General features: G+C 43.9%; 1 protein-coding gene across 2 annotated transcripts in view; it reads left to right on the top strand.

Moving 5' to 3' along the window:
• LYPD6B (LY6/PLAUR domain containing 6B) overlaps window positions 1-15,662 on the top strand; it is an 88,419-nt gene extending 72,757 nt beyond the window's left edge. For both annotated transcript variants that reach the window (XM_026696743.2, XM_087920272.1), the window contains exons 2-5: window positions 3,372-3,516; window positions 5,085-5,183; window positions 6,853-6,983; window positions 15,168-15,662. In XM_026696743.2, coding sequence (XP_026552528.1) covers window positions 3,408-3,516; window positions 5,085-5,183; window positions 6,853-6,983; window positions 15,168-15,332 — 504 coding nt within the window. In that variant the 5' untranslated portion in view covers window positions 3,372-3,407 and the 3' untranslated portion in view covers window positions 15,333-15,662. The remainder of the gene's footprint in view (window positions 1-3,371; window positions 3,517-5,084; window positions 5,184-6,852; window positions 6,984-15,167) is intronic.
• Window positions 15,663-26,191: the final 10,529 nt, after the last annotated feature.

Below are 26,191 nucleotides of genomic sequence, written 5' to 3'. Positions count from 1 at the left end.
CCAATCCCTATCTGCTTGGTGCCAAACAGATAGAAAGCTCTTTAAGGTGGCAGTACTGTATTCTGGAAGCAGTACTTGTTTTATGAAGCTACCATCAGTGGTGGGATTCAAATTTTTTTACTACCGGTTTTGCGGGCGTGGCTTGGTAGGCGTGGCAGGGGAAGGATACTGTAAAATCTCTAGTCAGAGGTGGTATGTGCCGGTTCTCCAAACTACTCAAAATTTCCACAGAAAAGGTAAAGGAAACAATGGTGGTATGGATGAAAAATTTCGGCTATAGCATTAATTTAGATGCTTGACAAAAACTTTGGAAAAGAAATTAAAAAATGACTTTAGCTATATCATTTCAGGAAAATCTCTACAAATTATTTTATAGATGTCACATACCACCATCAAGATTGGCAACAATAAATTCAAACTTTTCTCCCAAGTGTTGGAAATGTAATAAAATAAAAGGAAAGTACTTATGGTGGAGTTGTAAAGAGGCCCAAAAATATTGGCAAAATTTACATATCTGGATAGAAGAAATGTATAGAATGAAAATAGAACATAGACCAGAGTTCTTTGCACTAGGGATCAATACGATGAAATATGATAAAAGAAAATATATTTCTAATAATCCATGTAATAACTGCAGCAAGATTGGCGTATGCACAGAATTGTAAAAGTAAATGAACTTGATATATTGAGGAAAATCATGAGATGCGCAGAAATGGATAAACTAACAAAGGAACTAAAAAATAAGGAAGATTCAGATTATTATAAAACATGGGACAAATTTTATGGTTGGCTAGAGATGAAGATTCATGCAAATAAGGAATGATTATATGTATAGTTAATGTATATGGAATGAAATTATGTAATATTATTATTGATTTAGCAAAGTAATGACAAAGATTGATGTTAGGAAGACTGTACCAGGTTCAACATTTTTGTTGTAATTTTTGTTTGTGTTTATGTTTTTGTGTTTGTTTAATAAAGGAAATTTTTTTTAAAAATCTGCTACTGTCTCTCCAGAACTGGTCACAGCCTGCTGAATACCACCCCTGAAGCTACTATTTATATGCAAGGATCCTTAATGATGCAGCTGTGCCAGAAGCGTGCCTGATGGAAATTCTCAGCCATGTCTTCTGAATTCTGGTGGCAGAATAATACAGTTTCTGAAAAAGGATTGGGTTTCCTTTTAGCAGCAAGAGTCTTTGGGTGGACACGGGAGATGTAGAAGGTTGCTTTGTAGCAGCAAAAACTGGAGGATAGTTTTCCCTAAGAAGAATGCTCATGTTCCCTGGATGTGATAAGGAGAAGCTTGGTTTAACGTTTCCTGGAAATGTTTTAATTCGGATTCCCGCACTGACTAAGGACTTCAGTGCAGAAGTCCAAATTTTAATGGACGTTTCCAAGTCTGTGATTGACTAGTATTAGGAAAAGATCCTCCTTTACATATGGGATACTGGTAGTAGAAATTATTGCAAAGAAATCACAATAGTACAGGTAGTCTTCGACTTACGAGTACAATTGAGCTCAAAATTGCCATTGTCAAGCAAAACAGTTGTTAAGTTAGTTTAGCCCCATCTTACAGTCTTTCTTGCCACAGTTGTTCAGTGAATCACTGCAGTTGTTAAGGTTGTTAAGAGAATCTGGCTTCCCCATTGACTTTGCTTGTCAGAAAGTCTCTACATGACATGTGATTTCCTGTCAGTGAGAACAATTAATCAGTGAACAGTTTGCCTTCAGAAATTGTGGGTGCTCCAACACTGGAGGATTTTGGGAAGAGATTGGACAACCTTTTGTCTGAAATGGTATAGGGTTTCCTGTTTGAGCTAGGGGTTGGGACAGAAGACGTCCAAAGTCTCTTACAACTCTATTATTCTGCTTAGTGGAAGTTAAACATCACAGTCTCCTATTATTTGTGAAAATATTTACAGACCCCCTCACATCCTGGACATAAACTGTTTCAACTCGTTTCCTCAAAATGACACTATAGAGCACTGCACACCAGAACGACTAGACACAAGGACAGTTTTTTCCCAAAAGCCATCACTCTGCTAAAAAAATAATTCCCTCAACAGTGTCCAACTATTTACAGAGTCTGCACTACTATTACTGTTAATCTTCTCATCACTCCTTATCACCCATCCCCTCCCACTTGTGACTGTATGATTGTAACTTTGTCGCTTGTACCCTTACAATTTATATTGACTGTTTCCTAGTACGATTCGATTGCTTATTGTACTGTATGACTATTATTAAATGTTGTACTTGATGATTCTTGACTCAAATGTATCTTTTCTTTTATGTACACTGAAAGCATTTGAACCAAGACAAATTCCTTGTGTGTCCAATCACATTTGACCAATAAAGAATTCTACTCTATTCTATTATTTTAGATGAATTAATGAAGTGTAAAAGGAGATGACTTGAGCAGGAATGAACATCTTCCTAGAGTCCAAGATCAGAACATACACTTTAGGACAACTAAATACACTTTGAGAATACAATGCAAACTCATTAAGTATTCCACTAGTTCTGCTGTCATCTCTGAATGTAGCAAAGCCTTAAGGTTTAGACATGGGGTTTAGTTATCAAATATCAGTGTGTCAAACTGGCGGCCTGTGGGCCGGATACGTCATGCACTGGCCAGCTCCATAAATGGAAAAATCTTTGTGAAATGTTCACATGACAGCAATGTGATGTGGCGAGTTTGACACCCGTGATATAGATGGTTTCAGGATGTTTCTTTTTAAGACAAAATTCTAAATACCATTGGTCTGAGTAGCCAGCCAGTTCAAAGGTTGAATTAGTTGAGGGGTGTAGCTCCTTGTAAAATCTACATCCCAGTGAGATGTGCTCTAAGCTTTCAATTTCATCCCCAGCCCAGGAGCAACATGGGGGGGGGAGGGGGGGAAGGTGATAATATCTACTATTCATAATGATGATCCAAGTATTCATTTTGGGACAATTACCTGTTCATAAACATGTCAAGACTGTTACTTAATTTAGAGACGTTACCTAATGAAGAATAAATTGCCTGTGAACTCTGTCTTGTACTTTCTAAATCTCTTAATTTGATCCATTCAACCTTAGAACCCAGATGGTGTTTTTTTTTAAAAAAAAAATTTTTTCCTCCACTGCCCCTCCTGCCAAGGTACTTTGCTCTCCTGTATAGCCCAAACCTCTCCAGTAGGAGGCAGGAACAGCTTAGCTTTGCAGTGCTGATTTCCCCCCCCCCCCTTAATTATCTTCATTCCGTCAATAGTGTTATGAGTCTAATATTGTAGAGATTATGCTAAATATACTCAGTCCTCTTGCTCTTTTTATAACCAAGTGGCATTTCTCTCCTTTTCTCACTCCCCCTCTCCCTTTCCTTACAGGTATGAGAGCATTAAGCTCCGAGGTACATTGACGGCATGCCATTACTCCATCGCATGCTGGCCGTAGCTTTTGTTCAGATCCTCCTAGTTTCAGGCAACTGGATTTTAGCCAAGAACATCAACTTCTATAATGTAGAAGTAGACCGTAAGTAGCCTGTTCCAGTTCTTTGGCATTGGTAAATAACTCCTTTCCAAACATTTCCAGCCGTTTTATGCTAAGCCCTTCAAATCTTTTTTAAAAGGTTATTTTATATTACAATTATGCTTGGGCCTAAAAGCAAAACATTAATTTGACTGTCTTTGGTGATAGTTAATTATTAGGTGGAATGCCTGATTAATGGCCTAAAATGTGCACCTGGGTATTCATCTGATTAAGTTGTAATACCTTTTTATTGCCTTCCCTTTGTGCTTCTAATACTTTTGCTGTGTACACAGTTTGCAAAGGTTCTGCAGCAATTCTTGAGCACTGCAGTTGTTGATGTTTGCATCAGAAAAAGCCCAGTGCATGCTACTTCAGTGAAGTGTTCAGGCATCTGATCTGTTTACTGGCGGCAATATTAGCATTATTATTCAGTATGCATCAATGTTTAAGTGCAGAGTCAGATCTATCCCCGCCGTAGAAGGTTGAGCAGAGAGAAAGCAATTGGATTGAAGTTACAGGGTGAGTTTCCATGGCCTATAGACCCTTCCTCTAATCCAGTGGTCTTCAAATTGGACAGCTTTAAGACTTGTGGACTTCAACTCCCAGAAATCCTCCTCCAGTCATGTTAAGCTCAGGAATTCTGGGAGTTGAAGTCTTAAAGTTGCCAAGTTTGGAGACCTCTGCTCTAATCCAACACTTTAACCAATGGTATATAGGAAGTTGCAAAGAGCAACATGTCTCATATAATTTATTGCAAAGGAAAAGATGTCCCACAATGGAGCAAGCCTTGGCAATTTGGCAACTTTAAGACACCATGATGACTGGGGAATTCTAGGAATGGAGGTCCACACATCTTAAAAGTTCCCTTAAGGGGGCCCTTGAACTAAGCAAATATTGGATTTAGCTTTCCCCTTGCATCCGATACTTGGACATTATTAATGCTGCATATCAATAGAGCATTTGGGCATGGCACATATTTACTTTTAGTTCATTCTAAAAGATGCTTTTCTAAAAGACAACTGGATTTTCTTAGTTTCTTTTCCCTTTTCCCAAGGGAAAAAAAGTCCAGTTGCCTTTTGGAAAAGCATCTTTGGGATAACATGACCTGGATGATTGAGAATCTCCATAGACATTCCGAGGTCGACCTTCTCCAGTTTGGATACTCTCCACAGGTGTAGTCTTCACATCCCAGAACGTTCAGTTGTGGTTTTCCTGTCAGGAATTCTGGGAATTGAAGTCCACACATCTGGATAATGTTGATGTTGTGGATCTGTTCTAGGTTCATTTGAACCAGTCTTCTAACACGATGTAAAGTTAAAATCAAGCTAAGCAGATTTTGCACCTTTTAAAAGACTATTTTTTGCTTAATCACTTGGGGAGTAAATCCAAGTGAACTTAATGGGGCTTAGCTCTAATATGCTTATGCTTGTCTTAGGAAAAAATGTTAATTGAAGATGGTATATTGTAAAATAATTCTCTCCTGTTTGGGGACTAATTGAGGGGAATAGGAGAATTTTAGAGTTATCAGGGTAAAGTATTTAACGTTTCCCTCCTTTCATTTAATTTTAAAGCTACTCCATTTCCAAGCAGCTTCAAATGCTTTACTTGTGACAATGTTATTGACAATTTCAACTGTAACAGATGGGCTGAAGATAAGTGGTGTCCTCAGAGTAAGTATATGAAAAGCATTTATTTTAACTTTTCCAATTAACTCAGTCATATTAAGGGCATCAGGTGGTTAGCATGACTTAACAGTCCAAAGAACTAATGGCTTCTGGAATCTATAGCTATTTTCCTGGATTCACTTCAGCGTTACATGAGATTAACAATAATGAGATTTATAGCTGACTGTATCTATAGTATCCTTTTGAGGTGTCAATATAAAGTTTAACAGCTAGCATCTATCTCCTACGGCTGTTCCCTTTCTCTTCTTGTTTTGTTCAGTTGCACAGGAACTGAACAAAACAAAATGAGAATCCTTTTTCATATGATCCAGAGCAAGTCGACATTAAACAGAAATTTATTTAACCAATAAAAAATATTTGTAGCTCAGGATTGAAATGAGAGGTCTCTGGTGCTCTTGTTTGTTTTCTTGCTTGGTTGTTTGCTTGCAGATGTTTCATTAGCCAAACTAGGTAATATCATCAGTGCTAGTAAGGGGTGGGATTTACTCTCAGTTTATATTTTCAGTTTATATTCTAGTGTCAAACTGGCGGCCAGTGGGCCGGATGTGTCACATATAGGCCATGCCCACCCCAGTTCCACAAAGGGAAGAAACATCATGATATGTCATGTGACAGCAACATGATGCAGCGAGTTTGACACCCTTGTTCTAAATGCTTGTCCTGTCAGTGTTGGTGGGGGTGAAGACCAAAACACTTTCCCACCAGCAATCAGCACCGAAATGAACATAGATTAACTCCAAGATTAACATCATACCAGTAATCAAATCATATCCCAACCAAGGAACTGCCAAATTAGCTAACAGGAAACAGTCCAATCAAAGAACCTCCAAAACCACTCCCACCAGCACTGACAGGGCAGGCCACTAGGATATAAACTGAGAGCAAACCCTACTCCTTACTAGTAGCGATGATATTACCTGTTTGGGTAATGAAATGTCTGAAAGAAAACAACCAAGCTCAGAGAGCACCAAGAACCACTCAGAAATTGATTGATTGATGTGCTGACCATCTTGTTGGCAGGATAAAAATTTAATACATGCATTCTGACATTGATATAATATAAACTTCCCAACCTGAAGCCCAACAGACTTGAGAAGTTCAATCCCAGAATTCCCAGCTATTAGAATTATTGGTTTCTCCTCTACCTTCTGTCCACTGTATGGAGCTGCAACACAGCTGCTTTTCCTTCCGGGTGGATTTTTTTTTTGCCAACATAATATAGGAAGGGTGGATTATACATATTTTCCAACTATTAGGAAAAATAATCACTTGTGGCCTTCATGAAGTAGAATCCCCATCAACAATATGGTGGATGGTTGTACATAATTTCCATAATTTGGAAAAATCTGCAGCCAGTGGAAAGCCAGGGTATATGTTGATGTGTGGACTGTCATCATTTTCAAAAAGGAAAAGGACCAGGAAATGTACACCCTAAGGTTAGAAAAGACAGGAAAATATTATATGCAACGGTTCCAGTCAAGAAAAAAACTTAAGTTTGTGTGTCAGTAATTTTAGGGCAAGTATTCAGATGTTAACAGGATTTTGATTTTTAGTGAAAAAGCTAAGTCAGCATGTCTGAACTTATAAAATATAATAATAAAAGAATCCTGATGTTTTCTTTTTCTCTCTTTCTCTCTCTCTTTGTATTGTTTAGACACTCAGTACTGTTTAACAATCCATCACTTTACTAGTCATGGAAGGAGCCTCTCTGTTACCAAGCAATGTGCTACCAGGGAAGAATGCCATTTTGTTGGCTGCCATCACCACAGAGAAACTAGTCATACAGTAAGCATTACATTTTGATATAAAGCTAACCCTTAGAACAAAGGGAGCCCTCTCTGTGCTGTAGATGGAATTTCCCCATGGGATACTTGGCAATATTGACAGATGGCAAAAGACAAGGTTCTGTTTCTGCCTGAGACTCATGATGGATCCAGATGAGTCTGGGGTTTCTTCCTGCGTTTCTCTCTCTCCCTCTCTCTCCCTCTCTCTCTTTCTCTCTCTGGAGTTTTTATCTATCATAAAATACTCTCAGTGTAAGAGGGGCTAGGAGGAATGGATCACTTTCCAGATATGGAATTAAAGCTGTTTCATTTTGTAGTTTCTTGACTCATTTAAAATACTGGTTCTCATGTAATTCAAACATGATTCTTTAAACTAAAGGCATTTTACTCATTGAGTAAATTATTAGGGTGAAATATTAACCATCAGGATAAACACTGTGACTTCCTTTAAGTAAACCGCACCCAACTTGATTGCAGGAAATACAACTTCAGCAACAGAGTGGTCAATGTCTGGAATGCTCTACTTGACTCTGTGGTTTCTTCCCCAAACCCCAAAAACTTTAACCTTAGACTGTCTACTATTGACCTCACCCCTTTCCTAAAAGGTCTGTAGGGGGTGTGCATAAGCGCACCAACGTGCCTACCGTCCCTGTCCTATTATTTCTTTTTATTTTTCTTATACATAATCCATTTCATGTATTCACAACCATGTTTATACTCATACCTGTTATCTAATAATTGCATGACAAAATAAATAAATAACATTTCAGTACATATAGATACATAACATCTCAAATAGACCAACAAAACATATGTATACCTAGAACTGTGATAATAATGTAATGAAGTATCAAAAGTCTCAAGAGGGGAAAGGAAAAGATCAGAAATACATATTATAAATTAAAACTACTCAATAAAAACTACTCTAATGCACTATTAATGAGGTACAATATTGAGAGCTAGTTTGGTTAAGGTACCAAGTTAGAGACGTGGAGATGTGATGTTCTTGGTGGTCTCTGAGCTTGGTTGTTTTCTTGCAGACGTTTCATTACCCAACTAGATAACATCCTCAGTGAGAGATGTGTGTTCTAATTCCAGCTAAGGCACAAGGCCAGTTGGGTGTCTTTTGGGTTAGTAACTACTTCTCAACCCTAGACAGGAAGCAACAGCAAATTATTTCCACCCAAAAATGTTACCAAGAAAATGACAAGAACTTGTCCAAGGAGATGCCAGGAGTCAAGACTAACTTGAAGGCACAAAGCCTATCCTCCCTTAGCTGATACTGATGACAACAGCACTTTTCCAGCGCTGGGTGGCAGGCAGGCCCCTACTTACATATTCATCCAAACTGAAGCAGATTCTCATGAGGAACAAGAAATGACAGAACAGAGATGTGAATGTGGATGCCTATTTTGCTACCACATTTACATCAATAGCACCACCTCAGGCCCCAACAACTTCACAGACAAGATTAGAATTGCTCTTCTAATGTGACATATGCCTTAATCTGCCAGCAATGTCCCTCAGGATTCAGTGTAAGACAATTACGACAAGCTTTGCACAGAAAAATTAATGGACACAGATATGATAACTCAAAACTAGTAGTGCCAGAGCATTTCAACCTCCTGTGATCCTCCATTATAGATCACAAAGTAACCAATTTTTTTTGGGGGGGGGAACCCCAAACTATACTACCAAGTTTCTCCAACAATACGCCCCCCCCAATAGGAAGACCCAGCATGTTTTCTAGGCATAAGGTGAAATTAAGCCCCACCCCCAAATTTAGGCCTAGTTTAAAACATGCGAAATTGGGGGGGCGGTGAACTTGCTGTTAGGAGCACCCCACGGGCAGCCACTCCTCGCCACCAGCCGCTCCTAATGGTCGATCATGGCGGAGCACGGAGAGCTCCCTAACCCCACCAAGCGCCTTTGCTGCAGACCCAGGTATGGTGCTAGGTGCTGGCCGGGTCAGCGGGCAGGCGGCAGCAGCGTGGATGTCGGCCTCGGTGGCGGTGGGGCACTTTGCATTGCGCCTGCCACTGTTGCTTCCTCCGCCACTGTTGCTTTCCCTTCTGCCCATGCGCTGCCGTTTTTTCGGGGGTCAAAAGAAAATAAGGCCCGACCTTGTTTTCTGAGAAACACGGTAGCTGAGCAAGTCACAGCTGAACTCATAAACATCAAAAGTATTCAGGATGACTCAAGATGTCAGCAAACATGATGGTTATTTAACATATTACAGATTGTTAAATTTGATAAGGTGACATGTAATGTATCTTACACATAGCCTGCATCCATCTTCCTTTTTCTTTTTCCTCATTCCACTTTAAACCTCACTGATGCCTAGCTACTCCATTGCATCTGCTAAATGAACTGCAGGTTATGAAAGCTTATGCCTTTTAATAAATTTGGTAGTCTGAAAGGGTGCTCCCTGACTCCTCCTCAACTTTGGTTGCTGTAACTAACACATGACTTTCCTCTCACAATGCCTGCTTTTTATATCTTAGGGATTAAAATTTGGGATATTTGCCAGTACTGATGCTAAGAAAATTCCCTGTTATCTTCACCATCTACAATGCCACTAAATTCTCTTATCTACTGAAATCTAGTTAGTGATTTCACAGTTCTAATGGCATGAGCGTTAAGCAAGTGTTCTAAAACCAAAGACAACAAGGAAAAAAAAATGGACTTAGGGCATTCTCAACTTGTGTTGTAAATTTAAAATAGGGAGAAACAACAACAATAGGGAGAAACAACCAAATTTATTTTAAAAAAATCTCTTCAGAAATCTCCAAGTAATTATACTAATGTTTAAATCTGTATTTAAATAAAAATGCTGCTTCATTTTCTTTATTCTGAACAAATCAATTTGTTAAAATCTAATATTTATTGCCTTAGTGGCCCTGAATTCAAGAAGAAGAAAAAATGATCGGAAGGAAGGAAGGAAGGAAGGAAGGAAGGAAGGAAGGAAGGAAGGAAGGAAGGATGATAGATGGGGGGAGGGAGGCATAGGGAAAGAGAAAGGGAGGTAAGGAGAGGGAGGGAGAGGGAGAGAGAATATGCCATCAAGTTGTGGAGAAAATCTCCATGACAACTTATCCCTAACCTGGTTGTACAAGTCTTCCAATGTTACAGTCATCACCACTGTAATTGAGTCCAACCATATTGCTTCTAATCATCCTCTTCTCTTTCCTTCCATCTTTTCCACCATTAGATCCTTTTCCAGAAAGATAAGTTTTCCCATAATATTCCAAAGTAGAGTAATTTGAAGCTGGTTTATTTATTCTTCAAATGAGAACTGGATTTATTTATTCAATGACCTATTGGTTTATTTTGTTGCCTAGTGTCCTGCTTGGAATTATTGTAGAATAAGTTTTATTTAAACTAGTGGATAAGAATCTATAAACCACCAATAGAATAGAAAATAAGAACTCAATATTGTACAATATGGTAAATATTTTTGCATAGGTTTTCTGGAACCCATCAAGGTGATCAACCTTCTCTAACACCATAGAATAATTTTAGTCACAATTTCTTGAAGAGAAAAAGGTGAGGTAAGATTAGTAATGAAATTCTGTGAGCTGTGATAATTTTACATTTTGTAAAAAGTAGTCTATCTCATATGCTGGTAAAAAATTGGAACTTACCTAATTTGAAATGGTTTATGAATATGTCTAAAATGTACAACCATTTTCCAAGAAATATCATAAATTAAAGATTTGCTTAATTTGTTTTAAGAAAAAAATCAATAGCTTACTCTCCCCTTTCCCTTTATCGTTGCCTTGTACAAAATAATATAATTTCCAATTTCGAAGCTTAAATCTTGTTGAATTTATATTTTGCAGAAACCAGAGTCCTATATGGTTTTAGGAGATGGATGAGAAGCAGAAATGTTTATCTTTATCAGAAGCATATGCAATATGACCTCAAATGAGGTCATATGATTTAGCACTATCTCATACCAATCACAGTCAAGAAATCGAACCCCTGTTAATATGGGGGGGAAATCTACCATTTTCTATCTGTTTAAATTATCATTCCACAGAGCTCTGTTGAGAAGCCATTAAGATAAATATTTCAATTGTTGTCACCTAAGGCAACTTGCTGCATAGTAGTATGATTTTAACAACTCAGGACAGTCCATACTTTTTTTAAAAAAAAATACTTGTATCTCATCTTTTCTTCACATATAACTCAAGATGATAAATATGCCTAATACTCTTCCCTACTCTATTTTCTATGCACCACAATCCCTGTGAGGTAAGTTGGGCTGAGCCAAAATGACTGGCCCAGAGTCACCCAGCTGCCGTTTCATGCCTAAGGTGAGACTAGAACTCACAGTCTCCTGGTTTTTAGATCAACTCCTTAACTAACATACCAAAACAGCTCTCCTGGCCCAGTATAGGCCACCTACTACTCTTTAAGAGCAGGAATGGACAATATCAATCTTCTCCCACTCATAACCCAATGCAAATGCTTCCCACACCTGTGTTTTCCCACATTGATTCAGAGCTGCTGTTTTCCAACTGCAACCATCTTAGGCCCTTCAGATGGAATGGCCTCTATTGCCTTGTTCCAGTCTAGTAACTTGTTCCAGTCTAGTCTTCCAGCACCAATGCTGATTGGTTTAAGTGCCTAACACACCCTGTTTCTCCAGTGGCTGATCATTGCCTTATGAAGTTCTTTCCTGGACTTCTGGTGTCTGCATTTTTTAAATAATCTAGCAGCAATCCAATGATGGAAAGTTAAGTCCGTGAACTCACCTCTCCACTAAAAAGTTTGTGTATGCCCTCATTCATGAGTTCATGTTGCATTCACCCTTTTCAACTGCAGTTTCTATCTAGATTAGAGGAAGCATGTTATCTTTGATTTTCCCCTCTGCACATTGTACTGCAAAGCTTCCCTTCCTGGCCTTTTAAAATACATTTAAGAAATACCTCGACAGGTAGTCCTTGACTTACGATGATAATTGAGCTGAAAGTTTCTGTTGCTAAGTGAGACATTGGTTAAGTAGGTTTCCCTCCACCCATTTTATGACTCTTCTTGCCACACTTGTTAAGTGAATCACTGCAGTTGTTAAATTAGTGACATGGTTCTTAAGTGAATCTGGCTTCCCCATTGACTTTGCTGGTCAGAAGGTTGCAAAAGGTGATCACATGACCCCGGGACACTGCAACCGTCATAAATATGAATCTGTTGCCGTCTGAATTTTGATCATGTGACCTTGGGGATGCCACAAGAGGTGTCAGTATGAAAATTGGTCTTAAGTCATTTTTTCCAGTGCTGTTGTAACTTTGAATGGTCACTAAGTGAACTATTGTAAGTATTGTATTTCTGTAAGGCTGAACTATCTTGATAGAAGAACATAGGACTGAAAGAACCACCTATTCTTTATTGCCTTAACCATTGTAGCATGGGAGTCATAAGATGGAGGGGAGGAAGGTGTGATGACCCAGAGTGTAACACAAACATAATAAAATCCAAAATGTAAATAAATGTCCTTTATTGCCTCCAACTTGGCCCCGCTGTTCAATAATTCTCAATTGGAGATAAAACATACTCAAAAATAGCCTTCAAAAGAAAGCAATACAGTCTGAATTGAATGAGCAGACAGAGGTGAAAATAAAAACCAAACAAACTACAATGATGAAATATCCACAACTGAATAGGAGAAGTATTTACCAAATTCAAGGAGATAACAAGGCACAATCTGTTGGAAGGACGCCAACCAAGATAACTTCAGACCAAAATAACACACACGTTGCTTCTGGCAACCTGTGTTTTAACTGTCTCTCTTATATACTTCTCCCCCCAGCGTCAACCAATGAGGAGGATCATTGCTGCTTCCTCTCACAAGCCAAGTTGTTGCCTTCTCCTTTCCTCCCGGCGTGTCCTAGGATGCAGAGGGGATGGGCCTGGTTCTTCCTCTGACTTCAGCCCTTCCCCAGCCTCCTCCACAACCTCCAGAGCCACACCTCCATTCCCTATCAGCTGTTCCTCCTCTCCCTCAGAGGCCGATTCTACCAAGGGCATGACAAAAGGTCTGATTCAGTGTCAAAGGAAATAATTTGGGAAGGAGACATGAATGCAGCTATTAACACAGACAGATCTCTGGAAAAGTCAAAGACAGGCATGGAGACCAGTGAGAAGGGAATAATCCCTTAAAACAGGGGTCCTCAACCCTCAGGCTGAGGCCTGCTACCGGGCCCTGGCCTGATTGGAACCAGTCCAGTCCACAAGCCGGATAGGTTGGGGACCACTGCCTTAAAGGAGGCAACAGATGGTAAGGTCCACATGGAAGCCAACCAACAAGGACAAGGAACAGAAAAATGAGCACTCAGGGGCCTTGCTTGACTGAATATCTGCCCAACCCAGGGCCAAGGCACCGCAATTCAGGCTAACATTGTTGAAGGACTTAAGAAACCTCTGGGAACATTCTGGTAGGCAAACAGCTTAGGCTGTCATGTAGAATTACTTTATGTCACACAAAACTACAATTTTAGATGGAAGGAATGAGAGATTTCCCTCAATTTCATTATGCTTCGACCTGCAGAAGAATGGCAGACGGTAGTTTATGATTCCATACAAGTGCAAAGCAAACATAAAAACGTACACTTCAATACCCTGAAGCTCTTTACTTTTTTTCTCCTTTTTTCCCTTTTCTTTCACATTTCTAGCCCTGAAACTTACAGCGGTACACATAGTGAAATATGGGCTTTGCTTAATACAGCCTCAGAAGCAAAGCAGGGATGAATAACAGTTATTAAGATTCATAGCACAAAATGAGGCTTCAGTGTTCAACATGGCTATCATGAGTTCTTCATAATCAGTAAAAGCAGGATTTATTACGCTGAATATATGCTTTGCTGAATTATAAATAATTCAAGATTCAGATTTTCATCTATGTAGAATTTAGATTTTATTTTTTTTAAGTACAGCTCTGATAATGCGGGTTCTCTTGCGCTGTTTTTGGCAGCTGTATGATTAGTTTGCTAAGAGACTATTTACATATGCCTAAATATGTTTTGATCTGTACAATCAGTGGACTCTTCCTGAGCAAGGGCATGAGCCAAATATGTATCAATGCAGTATATAATGGGGAAGATGCTGTGTTTGGGAACCTCACTGCCCACTTTTGGAATGTTGTTCTTAATTAAGTTGTCTCTCATGATAATTATGGTTACTTTCATGATCATCTTGATGTAAAACTAATAAAACTAATGTGTGCACTAGACTAGAACATTCCTCATTGCTGCTCAAAAATATAGATTCTTTTTTCTGTGCACAAAGGAAGGCAGACTTCTGTATTATGATTGGGAAGCATGCACCATGTTAATAGTATTGTATTATGTTGCATCACATTGGTTAAACTGCAGCATTGACATTTGTTTCCACATCTTTTCTTGGGAACAGACAACTTGCTTATTCATTTTTCCTGCAACAATAACAAACATTCAGCAATTTGTCAAATTGTCAGTGTTCCAATACTTTCTGTATTGGAACATTGTACTTCTGTACTACAGTACTTCTGTAGGTACTGTATGTTTTTTTTTCTTGGCCTGAGAACCAGGATCACAATAAAATTGAAGTGTCAGTATATGAAGGATTGTACAGTGTATTGAGATATTTTCATTGTAAGTGTCCTCATAGCTTCTGTCTCCTTTATTTCTTTGAATTGTGAAGGCTAGCGAGAATGTTCTTTCTTTCTAGCAATTAAATACATTATTAGATAATACAGCAATATGTTATGCTGCACATAACCTTTGTTTTAATTCCAGTTGATTAGCAAAATTGTTATGTAGATTTTAAAAGTTTTATTACAATATATGCTGCATATAACCTGTCTTTTAATTCCAATTGGATGGCACAATTGCTATGTAGATTTTAAAAGTTGTATTACTCTTTGAAAAGACTCCCAAGGAATCTAGCAGCAGCTATTTAATATATTATTAATAATTTATATAGACCTGGATGGTAGATATGTTATATTTCATAAGGTGATGTTTTCTGTTAGTTGAAGATTGTATTTTAAAATGGAGCATGTGCTGTCTCTAAAAAGAAAGCATCTCTTTTCTTCAAAGAGGGTTATAACTTTCATGTGCAAATTGATGCAGATTTATTGATTGATTCCTTTAATCACGAAGCACTATGGCTTCCATGTAATAACATTATCTATTACAATTTACAGGAATGCGTTTCCTGCTGTGAAGGGATGATCTGCAATGTAGATGTACCCACAAATCACACAAATGCTGTTTTTGTGGTACTGCATGCCCGGAAGACATCAGGAGGTAGCAGACAAACCATTAGCATCTCCTTGCTGGTCATACTCATCATAGTTTTCAGGTTATGACATGACTCTCCTCAGGCAGAAGGAATTTGTTGTTTGGAGTTACATGAAGACAATCTGTGATGAAGAAGGAGTTCTAAGAAGTCTGTTGTATGGATAAAAGCACTTCTGGGTATTTGAAGACTGCTGATCATAACATGGTAATAAAGACACTTACAGATATTGGTGCCAAGAAAACCAAGCACAATAGCCAAATATTATGTCAACTTGACTAGTTACCAGAAATGTCAGAATTCTTTATGTGGAACATAGAACAATTTGTGCCTTGGCATGTTATTGTAGCAAGTTATTACTGTACAATTTTGAAGTATTAAAATTGTTCCTCACCTGAAATGTTTTTGGAAGTGGTGATACCATATTCTTATTTCATATCAAAATTCTTCCTAGTTTTGAGAGGTCCCTACCTACCTGCAATCCTGACTCATATCTGATGCTGTTCCAACTTTTTGCTGTCCCTACTATGGGGTCCTTTATTCTGAATACTACAGTAGCCACTGTAGCAGCATCGTCAAATTGAGGGAGAAAGAGATGGAAATTGTATGATTTGTTAATAGTCCATTTTGGGTATGGAGACATCAGCATGTATCTGACTATGCAAGTTTGGATTGACTCAATGAGTAAATAATTACTAGGAGTTCTTCAAACAGATAGAACAGTTAGCTCCACACCTCAAATATCCATAACAAGACTGCCTTTTCTCTACATTGCCCTTGCTGGCCATGATTTCCAAACACTATCATTATGGTGGGATTACCTCTTTGTGAGGAGTTGCACTTATGCTGGAGGACTGGGGAATTATCAAAACTATCTAGGGAAGTAGAGAGTTCAGAACAACTAATCAGTTTGCTCCACACTGAGAAATATGAACAGAAAAGAGTTATGATAGGTAAACATAGAGTACTGGGCTTCCAACTGCTTGAAGTTCACAACATTCAAAAACTTGTTTTCTAAGTGATCCAGGATAAGCTAATGTGAATCACCCTTGAGTTGTAGTTCAGTCTGTGGGGGAAGCAACATGTGTGAAACAGATTTCAAAGGTCATGGAATTTAACACTCTGTTCTGTTAAATCTTGAAACTGTACAAAAAACAAGTGAGATTTTTACTGCAGTGTGCTGAATCCATTTTAAATAACAAACTGAGGTTCATGAAATTTCATGAATTCATGGAAACAGAATATGGACAAATATAAATAATTGGTATAAATAATACAAATAAAGAAGGCTGGAATAACTGTTTACTGTAAGCCCTTTAGACAAGCCATGTGCCCACGTGTTTATAAATATTCTTATTTTTTCTCTGTCTTCGGGAATTCAAGTTTACAAATGTGTTTATGCATAGTAAGTACCACACTAAACTAATAACTTTTCATTGGAAATCAGTGTTCCATGTTCCTTTAATCATAACATCTGAAAAAAGTTTAATTTTACCTTTTTCTAAACTTATACCAATTTCCTCAAAGTGATAAGCAGTTCCCAAGCTAAGGGTTATTGTTTTCCTTCCACCATCTCAAGATATCTGCCCAAGATATCTCAGTAGATTTCTTGCATCATGTGGAGCAAGCATGCAGGCTAAGTGTTACTTAGAGTAGGCAAGGTGCCTTTCTTTTCTCTTCCTTGGCCGTCTCAACTGGATCCAGTAGCCTTGAAGTTTAACAATAGTTTTAAGTCAAATGAAAGTATAAAGAAAGAATTCATTTAGAGGTAAAACTTCAGCTTTGGGTTGAAAACAAACCTGGTTTGTTGGTAGCAGCTCCATGCAGGATTAAGGTCATAGACTCTTACATGAAATTTTGTGGAGTTACCACCAGCCATTTAAATAATGGCAAGTTAGATGGACTTGAGGTTTCAAGTTAGTGCAAGGCTATATTCCATGTCTCTTCCTAGAATTTTGATTTGTAAGGTCAATGTCATTCATTCCAACTCACTATCAGTTAGTTAAATTGATTTCAAATTATCATTACTAGCAAATTGCCTATTATGCAGTCTTTATTTGAATATTTCTTGATCCACAGTTTAGAATCATATCTAAATTAAATCGAGTGCAAATTGATTTCTGAAACTTCCCAAATTTTTGCTCAGCCCAATATCTGAATCCTAGATCTTAATTTATTCAGCCTAACAAGCTGAAAAGGGAGAACTTTATATGGTGCAGAAGAGGTTGGGTGTTTCAAAGGATCTCTTTAACAAAAGCAACTGTTACAATCCACTAGATTCTAGAAAGTGTTGTGAATTTAATTTGAGTCTTAAAAAGAAATCACTTTAGAGATATATTGTCTTCATCATAGTGACATACAAAACTAAGTTGTCTCAATTAATTAAACATGCTAAATCATAGAACATAGAAGACCTTGGAGGCCATCTAGTCCAACCCCCTGCTCAAGCAGGAGCAAATATTAGCCTCTACCTGGGATCGAACTCACAGCCTTCTGATTGTGAGGTGAAAGCTCCACCTCTAGGCCACAGCATTTAGCATAAACTATGACTAATCAAAAATAGTGATTATATATGAAACCAGTATCAAACCATGTTATAACTTAGCTTGATATAGTGACTCAGCCTATTTCTTCTGGGTACAATTTTTATGAACATTTTAATGGGCAAATTGTTTAGCTTTATATCAAACCCAAATGAAAACTAAGCCTCCTAGCCAGCAGGAAGTATTCAACATAGAACCTCTTGAATCCTACATCTTTATCAGATAGCCAAATTATTTATTTTCCTTGTCCTATTTTCAAATTAAAATGGCTCTACTTGGGCATTAGCACTGCATTGACATGCTATAAATCATCTATATGCAAAGATTCATCTAGATAGTCTTTGTTATGTGAAAATGTCCATGTGTGTGTTTGTGAATGCATTTATGATAAGTTTAAACTTGACACCATACATTTTTCCCAGGTAAATAACGCTGCAATATGAAGTAAACTTTGAAATAATATCTCTGTTCTTTGCAGTAGGCAATACTCATTGATGTTCCCCACCATGACTGTTGCCAAAAGATGAAAGTTTGTATTTTTTTAAAAAAAAGAATATTCCTAGCATAATTGATAAAAATTATGGATGAGAGCTTTACCTACTACTATACTTTTAGAACAAATATTTTCAACAGTTCTTTCTGAACAAGTTCACTAAATATGAGTACAATAATTGCTGATAAGCAATTTTATCCATTTATATCAGTGGATTCATCAAGATGAAATGAAACTCAAAGACCCTATGATAAATTATTTTTCAATTAGTGTTCCAGTTCAGTAGAAATTAAGTCTATTAGTGTAGTAATTATATCCAGGCAGGATCGCTATTTGGATTATTGCAATTATATCTCTTTTAGTGGATACATTTTCAAAGAGCAAAATATCTAAATTGTTAGCTGTCTGCTGAATAAACCAACTGAGTGGAACACTCAAATCCTGGTGTAATCCAAGACTGTCATACAGTAGTTACATCTTTTAAAGCTGCAAACTTACATATCCATGGTGGGGGAAAATACTTTTGAGGATGGGTAACCATGGAAGGTGGGATTATTGGTAATTTTTGGAATTCTAGAGGAGAACACAGCTAATCTGGCTATTAATTCCAACATCCTGCTCAGTCCAGGATTCTAGATTTAAGCAAAAGTACTATCGTAAAAAAGAGTTGCTTGGAAAATATGCTATGCATAAGATGCTCTTGTCTGAAAGTTTTAGGAGCATTTCATGTAAAATGAGGTATTTTAATTATTGGAGTGAATAATTTAAGTTAATTAATTAAAAATAAAATAAGTATTAAGGTCATACTTTCAACATCATGATAAATTTCTAAATGGGAAATCATTTCCACTGATGGGAGAACTATTTTTTTCTGAGTAAGTGAACTTGAACAACTCATCAACACCATCTCTACTAGGGAGGTGCAACACCTTTGGGTTCTGCGGGGCTGCACCAGGTTTGGGGAGGGAAATCGGAGGTTATGTCACAAAGGTAAGTAAGTTGTAGAGGGCAGAAGGAAGGGCCATAAAGGACAGGAGAAACCTGCTACCCAGGCAAGAGTCAGATAAAAGGGGCCAGAGCCTGGACCAATAAAGTAACACATGTAAACATATCAGACAAGTACTTCCCTAATTCATGGAAAGAGCACATTCAGCCTTGCAAGATTCTGTTAATACTATACCTTCACATTCATCATTAATTGGCTCTGGGAGATGTGACCACTACCAAAAATGATGAGTATCAATTTTTTCCCATAAGGAAAAAAGGCAGATGACACCAACAAGTTCTAGTTTGTGTGTTGAGTACCAAACAATGTTGAGTACAGGAATAACTTTTTTCCCATTAAAATGCATTGAGTAACCTCTTGAAAAAGCACCTTTGGGATATGGAGTACCAAACTTGAAGAGTTTCAAAGCAGTTACGTACCAAGGTACCACTGTATAGCTTTACAATAAAAATAGTACTGATTTGTACAGTATGGCACTGGTTTCCTAGTGTGGTCTAACTTCAAGCGATTACATAAATTCAGTACCCATTTGGGAAGAGAATGCCTGGGTTTATCCACTGCTAAGGGGTAAAAATGGTGCTTAGACCTTCCTATATGTAAAAGAAAGAGCTACCAAAGGAATGCTGATATGGAGCCTTGTTTTTTCCAGTTTTGGTCTAGAGAACCACACTGGCGTACAATTTCTGGGGGAAATTGTAACTGGGGAAATTGTAAGTTTACTGCAGCAAAAACAAGGCTTAAGATAGCTAAACAGTCAGTTTCATACGCTGCAGTCTGCTTTCCATATGTCATCATGTATTTTTAGTCTTCACCGTATCTGTTATTCCTGGTGGGCCATTTCCCCCTCAGAGGTAATTACTTCTTTTTGTATCTACTTGTTTCAAAGATGTGCAGGCGGTTTCTTCTAGCCCTCTGTGGCGGGAGAAGCATGCCTTTCTTGAAGAAGATTAAAAAGACAAAAGATGCTATTCCTTTAATATCCTGAAGGTAGATAAGATATAGCTATGATTGATATAACAGATTACTGGAAAACCACTGCATGAGACATCACTCAGTTCTTGCCCAGTGTAATACTTAAAAGTGAAAAGAGAACTCGACAATACTGAAGGATTGGAGATGTTGTTAATTACACATAGGAATGAGTTGGAATAGAATGGAACTTGCCAGAAATATCTCTTGGAATTGAAGACAGAGCACGAATATCTGAAAACATTTTTAGGGGGGAAAAATGATCTTTAAGCTTTCTTCCCTTTTTCCTGAAATGCAAAACTATGAATTAGCAATGGGGGACAAGACAGAAACAGGTCTCACAAAATTAAATGTAAACGCTGGCAAAACAGCCCATTTGAGAAGCTTCAAGAGTTCTTTATTGCCTCTTCTCTTGAAAGCTGTACGTCGAAGACTACCTGCACAAGGAAATAAGACTTCATCTCCTGGCTACAATCACCACTACAATTTTTTGACACCTTATTTCCACCCCCACCTCCACCCCTGCTTATAATTCTGCATTTTTTTTCTTAGAAATTCTGAAAGCAAATTCTTATTTACCAAATCAAACAAAAACGGATAGGAAAAAATACATAATTTTCCTCACTGCCAAAATTTTCCTGCCTGTTTCCAAAGTTCCTGATTAGTGCACTAAAACAGGCATTACAACTGGGAAGGTTCAGCACTGTCAGGAGTCTAACCATCTGCATGAAGAGTTCAACTCCTCACCAAAGCAGTACCCATTTACTCGCATATAACATGCTTTCAAATTGCTAGGTGGGTAGAAGCTGAGGCAAGTAATGGGAGCTCACCCCACCGCACAGTGCCAGGACTTGAACTGCTGGAGCAAGGACCATCTCCAGCATCATTAACTCACTAAACCACTGTGCCTCTTTAGGCAGGGATAATGGTGCTATAAAACTCAGAACACGGTCATCAATCTTTCCCTCAAGTTAAATGAGAATGCAGAATGATTTTTTTTGCCATACCTACTCATAACTGCATCGCATAGGCACACTAAACATATCTTGACTAGGTCTGGGTGCAGGGGAGGATCAGAGCCAGAAAATTCGACCATGAAAACACCCAAGGTGCTTTTGGATTACTCTCCCTTAAACCAATATGTCCTTGTGAGGATAAAATGGAACGAGGCTCTCATTTAAACCACCTTGAATTGTTGGTGAAAAGGAGAGAAACAGTCTAATAAATATATTAAACTAGCTTGATACCCGTACTTTGCTAAGAAACTATGTGGTTGGGCTTAGTTTTGGGGGAAGGAAATAAGGAAAAAAAAATTCTGCTTCTGCCTACCAGCATCCATCGGAATTCATCTGGCTAGTGTTCTGTTTGGAAACTGAAACAGTATTTCCATGTGAGCAAGAAGGAGACAGCAAGGAGCCTGGGCGTGGCTTAGCTCAACTGTTCTGTCCTAAAGCTGCTTGGTGCTCTGAAACTGAAACTGAAACTCCTCTGCTTGTGTTTTGCATTTGGAACAGATTTATTTTCAGGTGGGGAGGAGAAGAAGAATTCCTTAGCATCAGAGAGTGTTAATAATAATATACGAAATTCTAATGCTTTGATGATCATATCGAAAAATCCTTTCTTAGTGAGCACCTAGAAGCCAAGAGGAACATACATGCCAAATTTCAAGTTTGTAGGCTTTACAATTCTGGAGATTTTGTGATGATGTGTGAGCGGCATGTCCCTTTTATATATATAGAAGATAAATATAGACTATACAATATTATTTTAAGTTAATGAACCATCCACAAAAGAGTATGTAATTCCATGTGAGTTAAGTATGCCTCTTCAAAAAGCAATGAATATTATAAAGTCTCTCCTACATTTTAGGAATTGCCCCCTTGGTTCAGTGCTTAGAATATCTAGTGAAATAGGGTTAGTGTTAGAGTTGGGGTTCGGGTTCGTTAGGGTTAGGGTTAGGGTTATTTAGGGTTAGGGTTAGTTAAGGTTAGGGTTAGGTTAGGTTAGGGTCTTTTGGTTTCAGGCCAGGGTGCCAGGCTAGGTTAGGGTTAGGGTTAGGGTTAGGGTTGGCTCAGGCCAGGGCCAGGGGCCAGCCTAGGCCATTTCTAGGGTCCTGGCCAGGGCCAGCTGGCCAGGCCAGGGCTCCAGGCTTCATCCCAGGCCAGGCCAGGCCAGGCCAGGCCAGGCTCAGAGCCAGGGCCAGTCCAGGCTGCCAGGGCCAGGCCAGGCCAGGCCAGGGCCAGGCCAGGCCAGGCCAGGCCAGGCCAGGCCAGGCCAGAGCCAGGCCAGGGCCAGGCCAGGCCATCTGGCCAGGCCAGGGCAAGATCTAAGGGTCAGCAACAGGCCAGGCCAGGGCCAGGCCTCAGCGCCAGGGCCAGGCCAGGCCAGGCCATTTGTGGCCAGTGTCATGCCAGGCCAGGCCAGGCCAGGCCAGTGCCAGGCCAGGCCAGGCCAGGCCAGGCCAGGGCCAGCCTAGGCCATTTTAGGCCAGGCCAGGCCAGGCCAGGCCAGGCCAGGCCAGGGCCAGGCCAGGCCAGGCCAGGCCAGGCCAGGCCAGGCCAGGCCAGGCCAGGCCAGGCCAGGCCAGGGCCAGGCCAGGTCAGGCCAGGCTCAGGCCAGGCCAGCCAGGCCAGGCCAGGTCAGGCCAGGCCAGGCCAGGCCAGGCCATGGCCAGGCCGTGTCAGGCCAGGGCCAGGCCAGGGGCCAGGCTCAGGCCAGGCCAGTTGCCAGGGCCAGGCCAGGCCAGGCCAGGCCAGGGCCAGGGCCAGGCCAGGCCAGGCTCAGGGCCTAGGGGCCAGCCAGGCCAGGCCAGGCCAGGCCAGGCCAGGGCCAGCTGCCAGGCCAGGCCAGCCAGGCCAGGCCAGGCCAGGCCAGGCCAGGCCTAGGCCAGCCAGGCCAGGCCAGGCCAGCGAAACAGGCCAGTTGCCAGGCCAGTTGAAGCCAGGCCAAAGCCAGGCCAGGCCAGGCCAGGCCAGGCCAGGCTCAGCCAGGCCAGGCCAGGCCAGGCCAGGTCCAGGCCAGGCCAGGTCAGGCCAGGCCAGGGCCAGCCAGGGGCCAGGGCCAGGCCAGGCCAGGGTCCAGGCCAGGCTAGGCCAGGCCAGGCCAGGCTCAGGCCAGGCCAGGCCAGGCCAGGCCAGGCCAGGCCAGGCCAGCCAGGCCAGGCCAGGGCCAGGCCAGGCCAGGCCAGGCCAGGCCAGGCCAGGCCAGGCCAGGCCAGGCGTCAGGCCAGGCCAGGCCAGGCCAGGCCAGGCCAGGCCAGGGCCAGGCCAGGCCAGGGCCAGGCCAGGCCAGGCCAGGCCAGGCCAGGCCAGGGCCAGGGCCAGGCCAGGCCAGGCCAGGCCAGGCCAGGCCAGGCCAGGCCAGGCCAGGCCAGGCCAGGCCAGCCAGGCCAGGCCAGGCCAGGGCCAGGCCAGGCCAGCCAGGCCAGGCCAGGCCAGCCAGGCCAGGCCAGGCCAGGCCAGGCCAGGCCAGGCCAGGCCAGGCCAGGCCAGGCCTGAGCCAGGCCAGGCCAGGCCAGGCCAGGGGGCCAGGCCAGGCCAGGCTAGGCCAGGCCAGGCCAGGCCAGGGCCAGGCCAGGCCAGGCAGGCAGGCCACAGCCAGGCCAGGCCCAGGCCAGGCCAGGCCAGGCCAGGGCCAGGCTCAGGCCAGGCCAGGCCAGGCCAGGCCAGGCCAGGCCAGGCCAGGCCAGGCCAGGCCAGGCCAGGCCAGGCCAGGCCAGGCCAGGCCAGGTCAGGCCAGGCCAGGCCAGGCAGGCCAGGGCCAGGCCAGGGCCAGGCCAGGCCAGGCCAGGCCAGGCCGGGCCAGGCCAGGCCAGGCCAGGCCAGGCCAGGGCTGCCAGGCCAGGCCAGGCCAGGCCAGGCCAGGCCAGGCCAGGCCAGGCCAGGCCAGGCCAGTGTCAGGCCAGGCCAGGCCAGGCCAGGCCAGGCCAGGCCAGGCCAGGCCAGGCGCCAGGCCAGGCCAGGCCAGGCCAGGCCAGGCCAGGCCAGGCCAGGCCAGGCCAGGCCAGGCCAGGCCAGGCTCAGGGCCAGGTCAGGCCAGGCCAGGCCAGGCCAGGCCAGGCCAGGCCAGGCCAGGCAGGCCAGGCCAGGGCCAGGCCAGGCAGCCAGGTCAGGCCAGGCCAGGCCAGGCCAGGGCCAGGCGGTCAGGGCCAGGCCAGGCCAGGCCAGGCCAGGCCAGGCCAGGCCAGGCCAGGCTGCCAGGCCAGGCCAGGCCAGGCCAGGCCAGGGCCAGGCCAGGCCAGGCAGGCCAGGCCAGGCCAGGCCAGGCCAGGCCAGGCCAGGCCAGGCGGCCAGGCCAGCCAGGCCAGGCCAGGCCAGGCCAGGCCAGGCCAGGCCAGGCCAGGCCAGGCCAGGCCAGGCCAGGCCAGGCCAGGCCAGGCCAGGCCAGGCCAGGCCAGGCCAGGCCAGGCCAGGCCAGGCCAGGCCAGGCCTTGCCAGGCCAGGCCAGGCCAGGCCAGGCCAGGCCAGGCCAGCCAGGCCAGGCCAGGCCAGGCCAGGCCAGTCAGGCCAGGCCAGGCCAGGCCAGGCCAGCTGAGCTCAGGCCAGGCCAGGCTGAAGGCTCAGGCCAGGCCAGGCCAGGCCAGGCCAGGTCAGGCTAGTTAGGTTAGCCAGGCCAGGCCAGGCCAGGCCAGGGCTGTGGGCCAGGCCAGGCCAGGCCAGGCCAGGTCAGGCCAGGCCAGGCCAGCCAGGGCCAGGTTGAAATAGGCCAGGCCAGGCCAGGGCCAGGCCAGTGCCAGGCCAGGCCAGGGCCAGGCCAGGGCCAGGGCCAGGCCAGGCCAGGCCAGGCCAGGCCAGGCCAGGCCAGGCCAGGCCAGGCCAGGCCAGGCCAGGGCCAGGCCAGGCCAGGCCAGGTCAGGCCAGGCCAGGCCAGGCCAGGCCAGGCCAGGCCAGGCTCAGTGCCAGTGCTCAGGCCAGGCCAGGCCAGGCCAGGCCAGGCCAGGCCAGGCCAGGCAGGCCAGGCCAGGCCAGGCCAGGTCAGGCCAGGGCCAGGCCAGGCCAGGCCAGGGCCAGGCCAGGCCAGGCCAGGCCAGGCCAGGCCAGGCCAGGCCAGGCCAGGCCAGGCCAGGCCAGGCCAGGCCAGGCCAGGCTGCGCCAGGCCAGGCCAGGCCAGGCCAAGCCAGGCCCAGGCCAGGCCAGGCCAGGCCAGGCCAGGCCAGGCCAGGCCAGGCCAGGCCAGGCCAGGCCAGTGCCAGGCCAGGCCAGGCAGGCCAGGCCAGGCCAGGCCAAAGGCCAGGCTGAAAATAGGCCAGGGCCAGGCCAGGCCAGGGCCAGGCCAGTCAGGGCCAGGGCCAGGCCAGGCAGGCCAGGGCCAGGCCAGGCCAGGCCGGCGCAGGCCAGGCCACGGCCAGGGCCAGGCCAGGAGGGCCGGGCCGGCCGGCCGGCCAGGCCAGGCCAGGCCAGGCCAGGGCCAGGCCAGGCCAGGGCCAGGCCAGGGGTCCCAGGCCGGGCCAGGCCAGGGCTGCCAGGGCCGGCCGGCAGGCCAGGGCCAGGCCAGGCCAGGCCAGGCCAGGCCAGGCCAGGCCAGGGCCAGGCCAGGCCAGGCCTAGCCAGGGCCAGGCCAGGCCAGGGCCAGGCCAGCCAGGCCAGGGCCAGGCCAGGCCAGGGCCAGGCCAGGGCCAGGCCAGGCCAGTGCCAGGCCCAGGGTTAGGCCAGGGCTGCCGGCCAGGCCAGGCTATAGGCAGCCAGGGCCAGGCCAGGGCCTGGCCAGGCCAGAGAGCCTGAGGCCATCGTGAGGCCAGGCCCAGGCCGGGCCAACTGGGCCGGGATCCAGGCCAGGCAGGCAGGCCAACAGGCTAGGCGGACAGGCCGGCCAGGCCAGGCCGAGGCAGGCCAGGCCGGGTGCCGGCCAGGGGCAGGCCAGGCCAGGCCAGGACGGAGGGCCGGGGCCAGGGCGGCCGGCGCCGGGCCAGGCCAGGCCAG

Source organism: Pseudonaja textilis, chromosome 1 (genome assembly GCF_049901715.1).
Source record: "Pseudonaja textilis isolate UNSWEBS1 chromosome 1, rPseTex1.2, whole genome shotgun sequence".
NCBI lineage: Eukaryota > Metazoa > Chordata > Lepidosauria > Squamata > Elapidae > Pseudonaja > Pseudonaja textilis.
The sequence above is the reverse complement of the archived record's forward strand: the minus strand, read 5'-3'. Positions and strand labels throughout refer to the sequence as shown.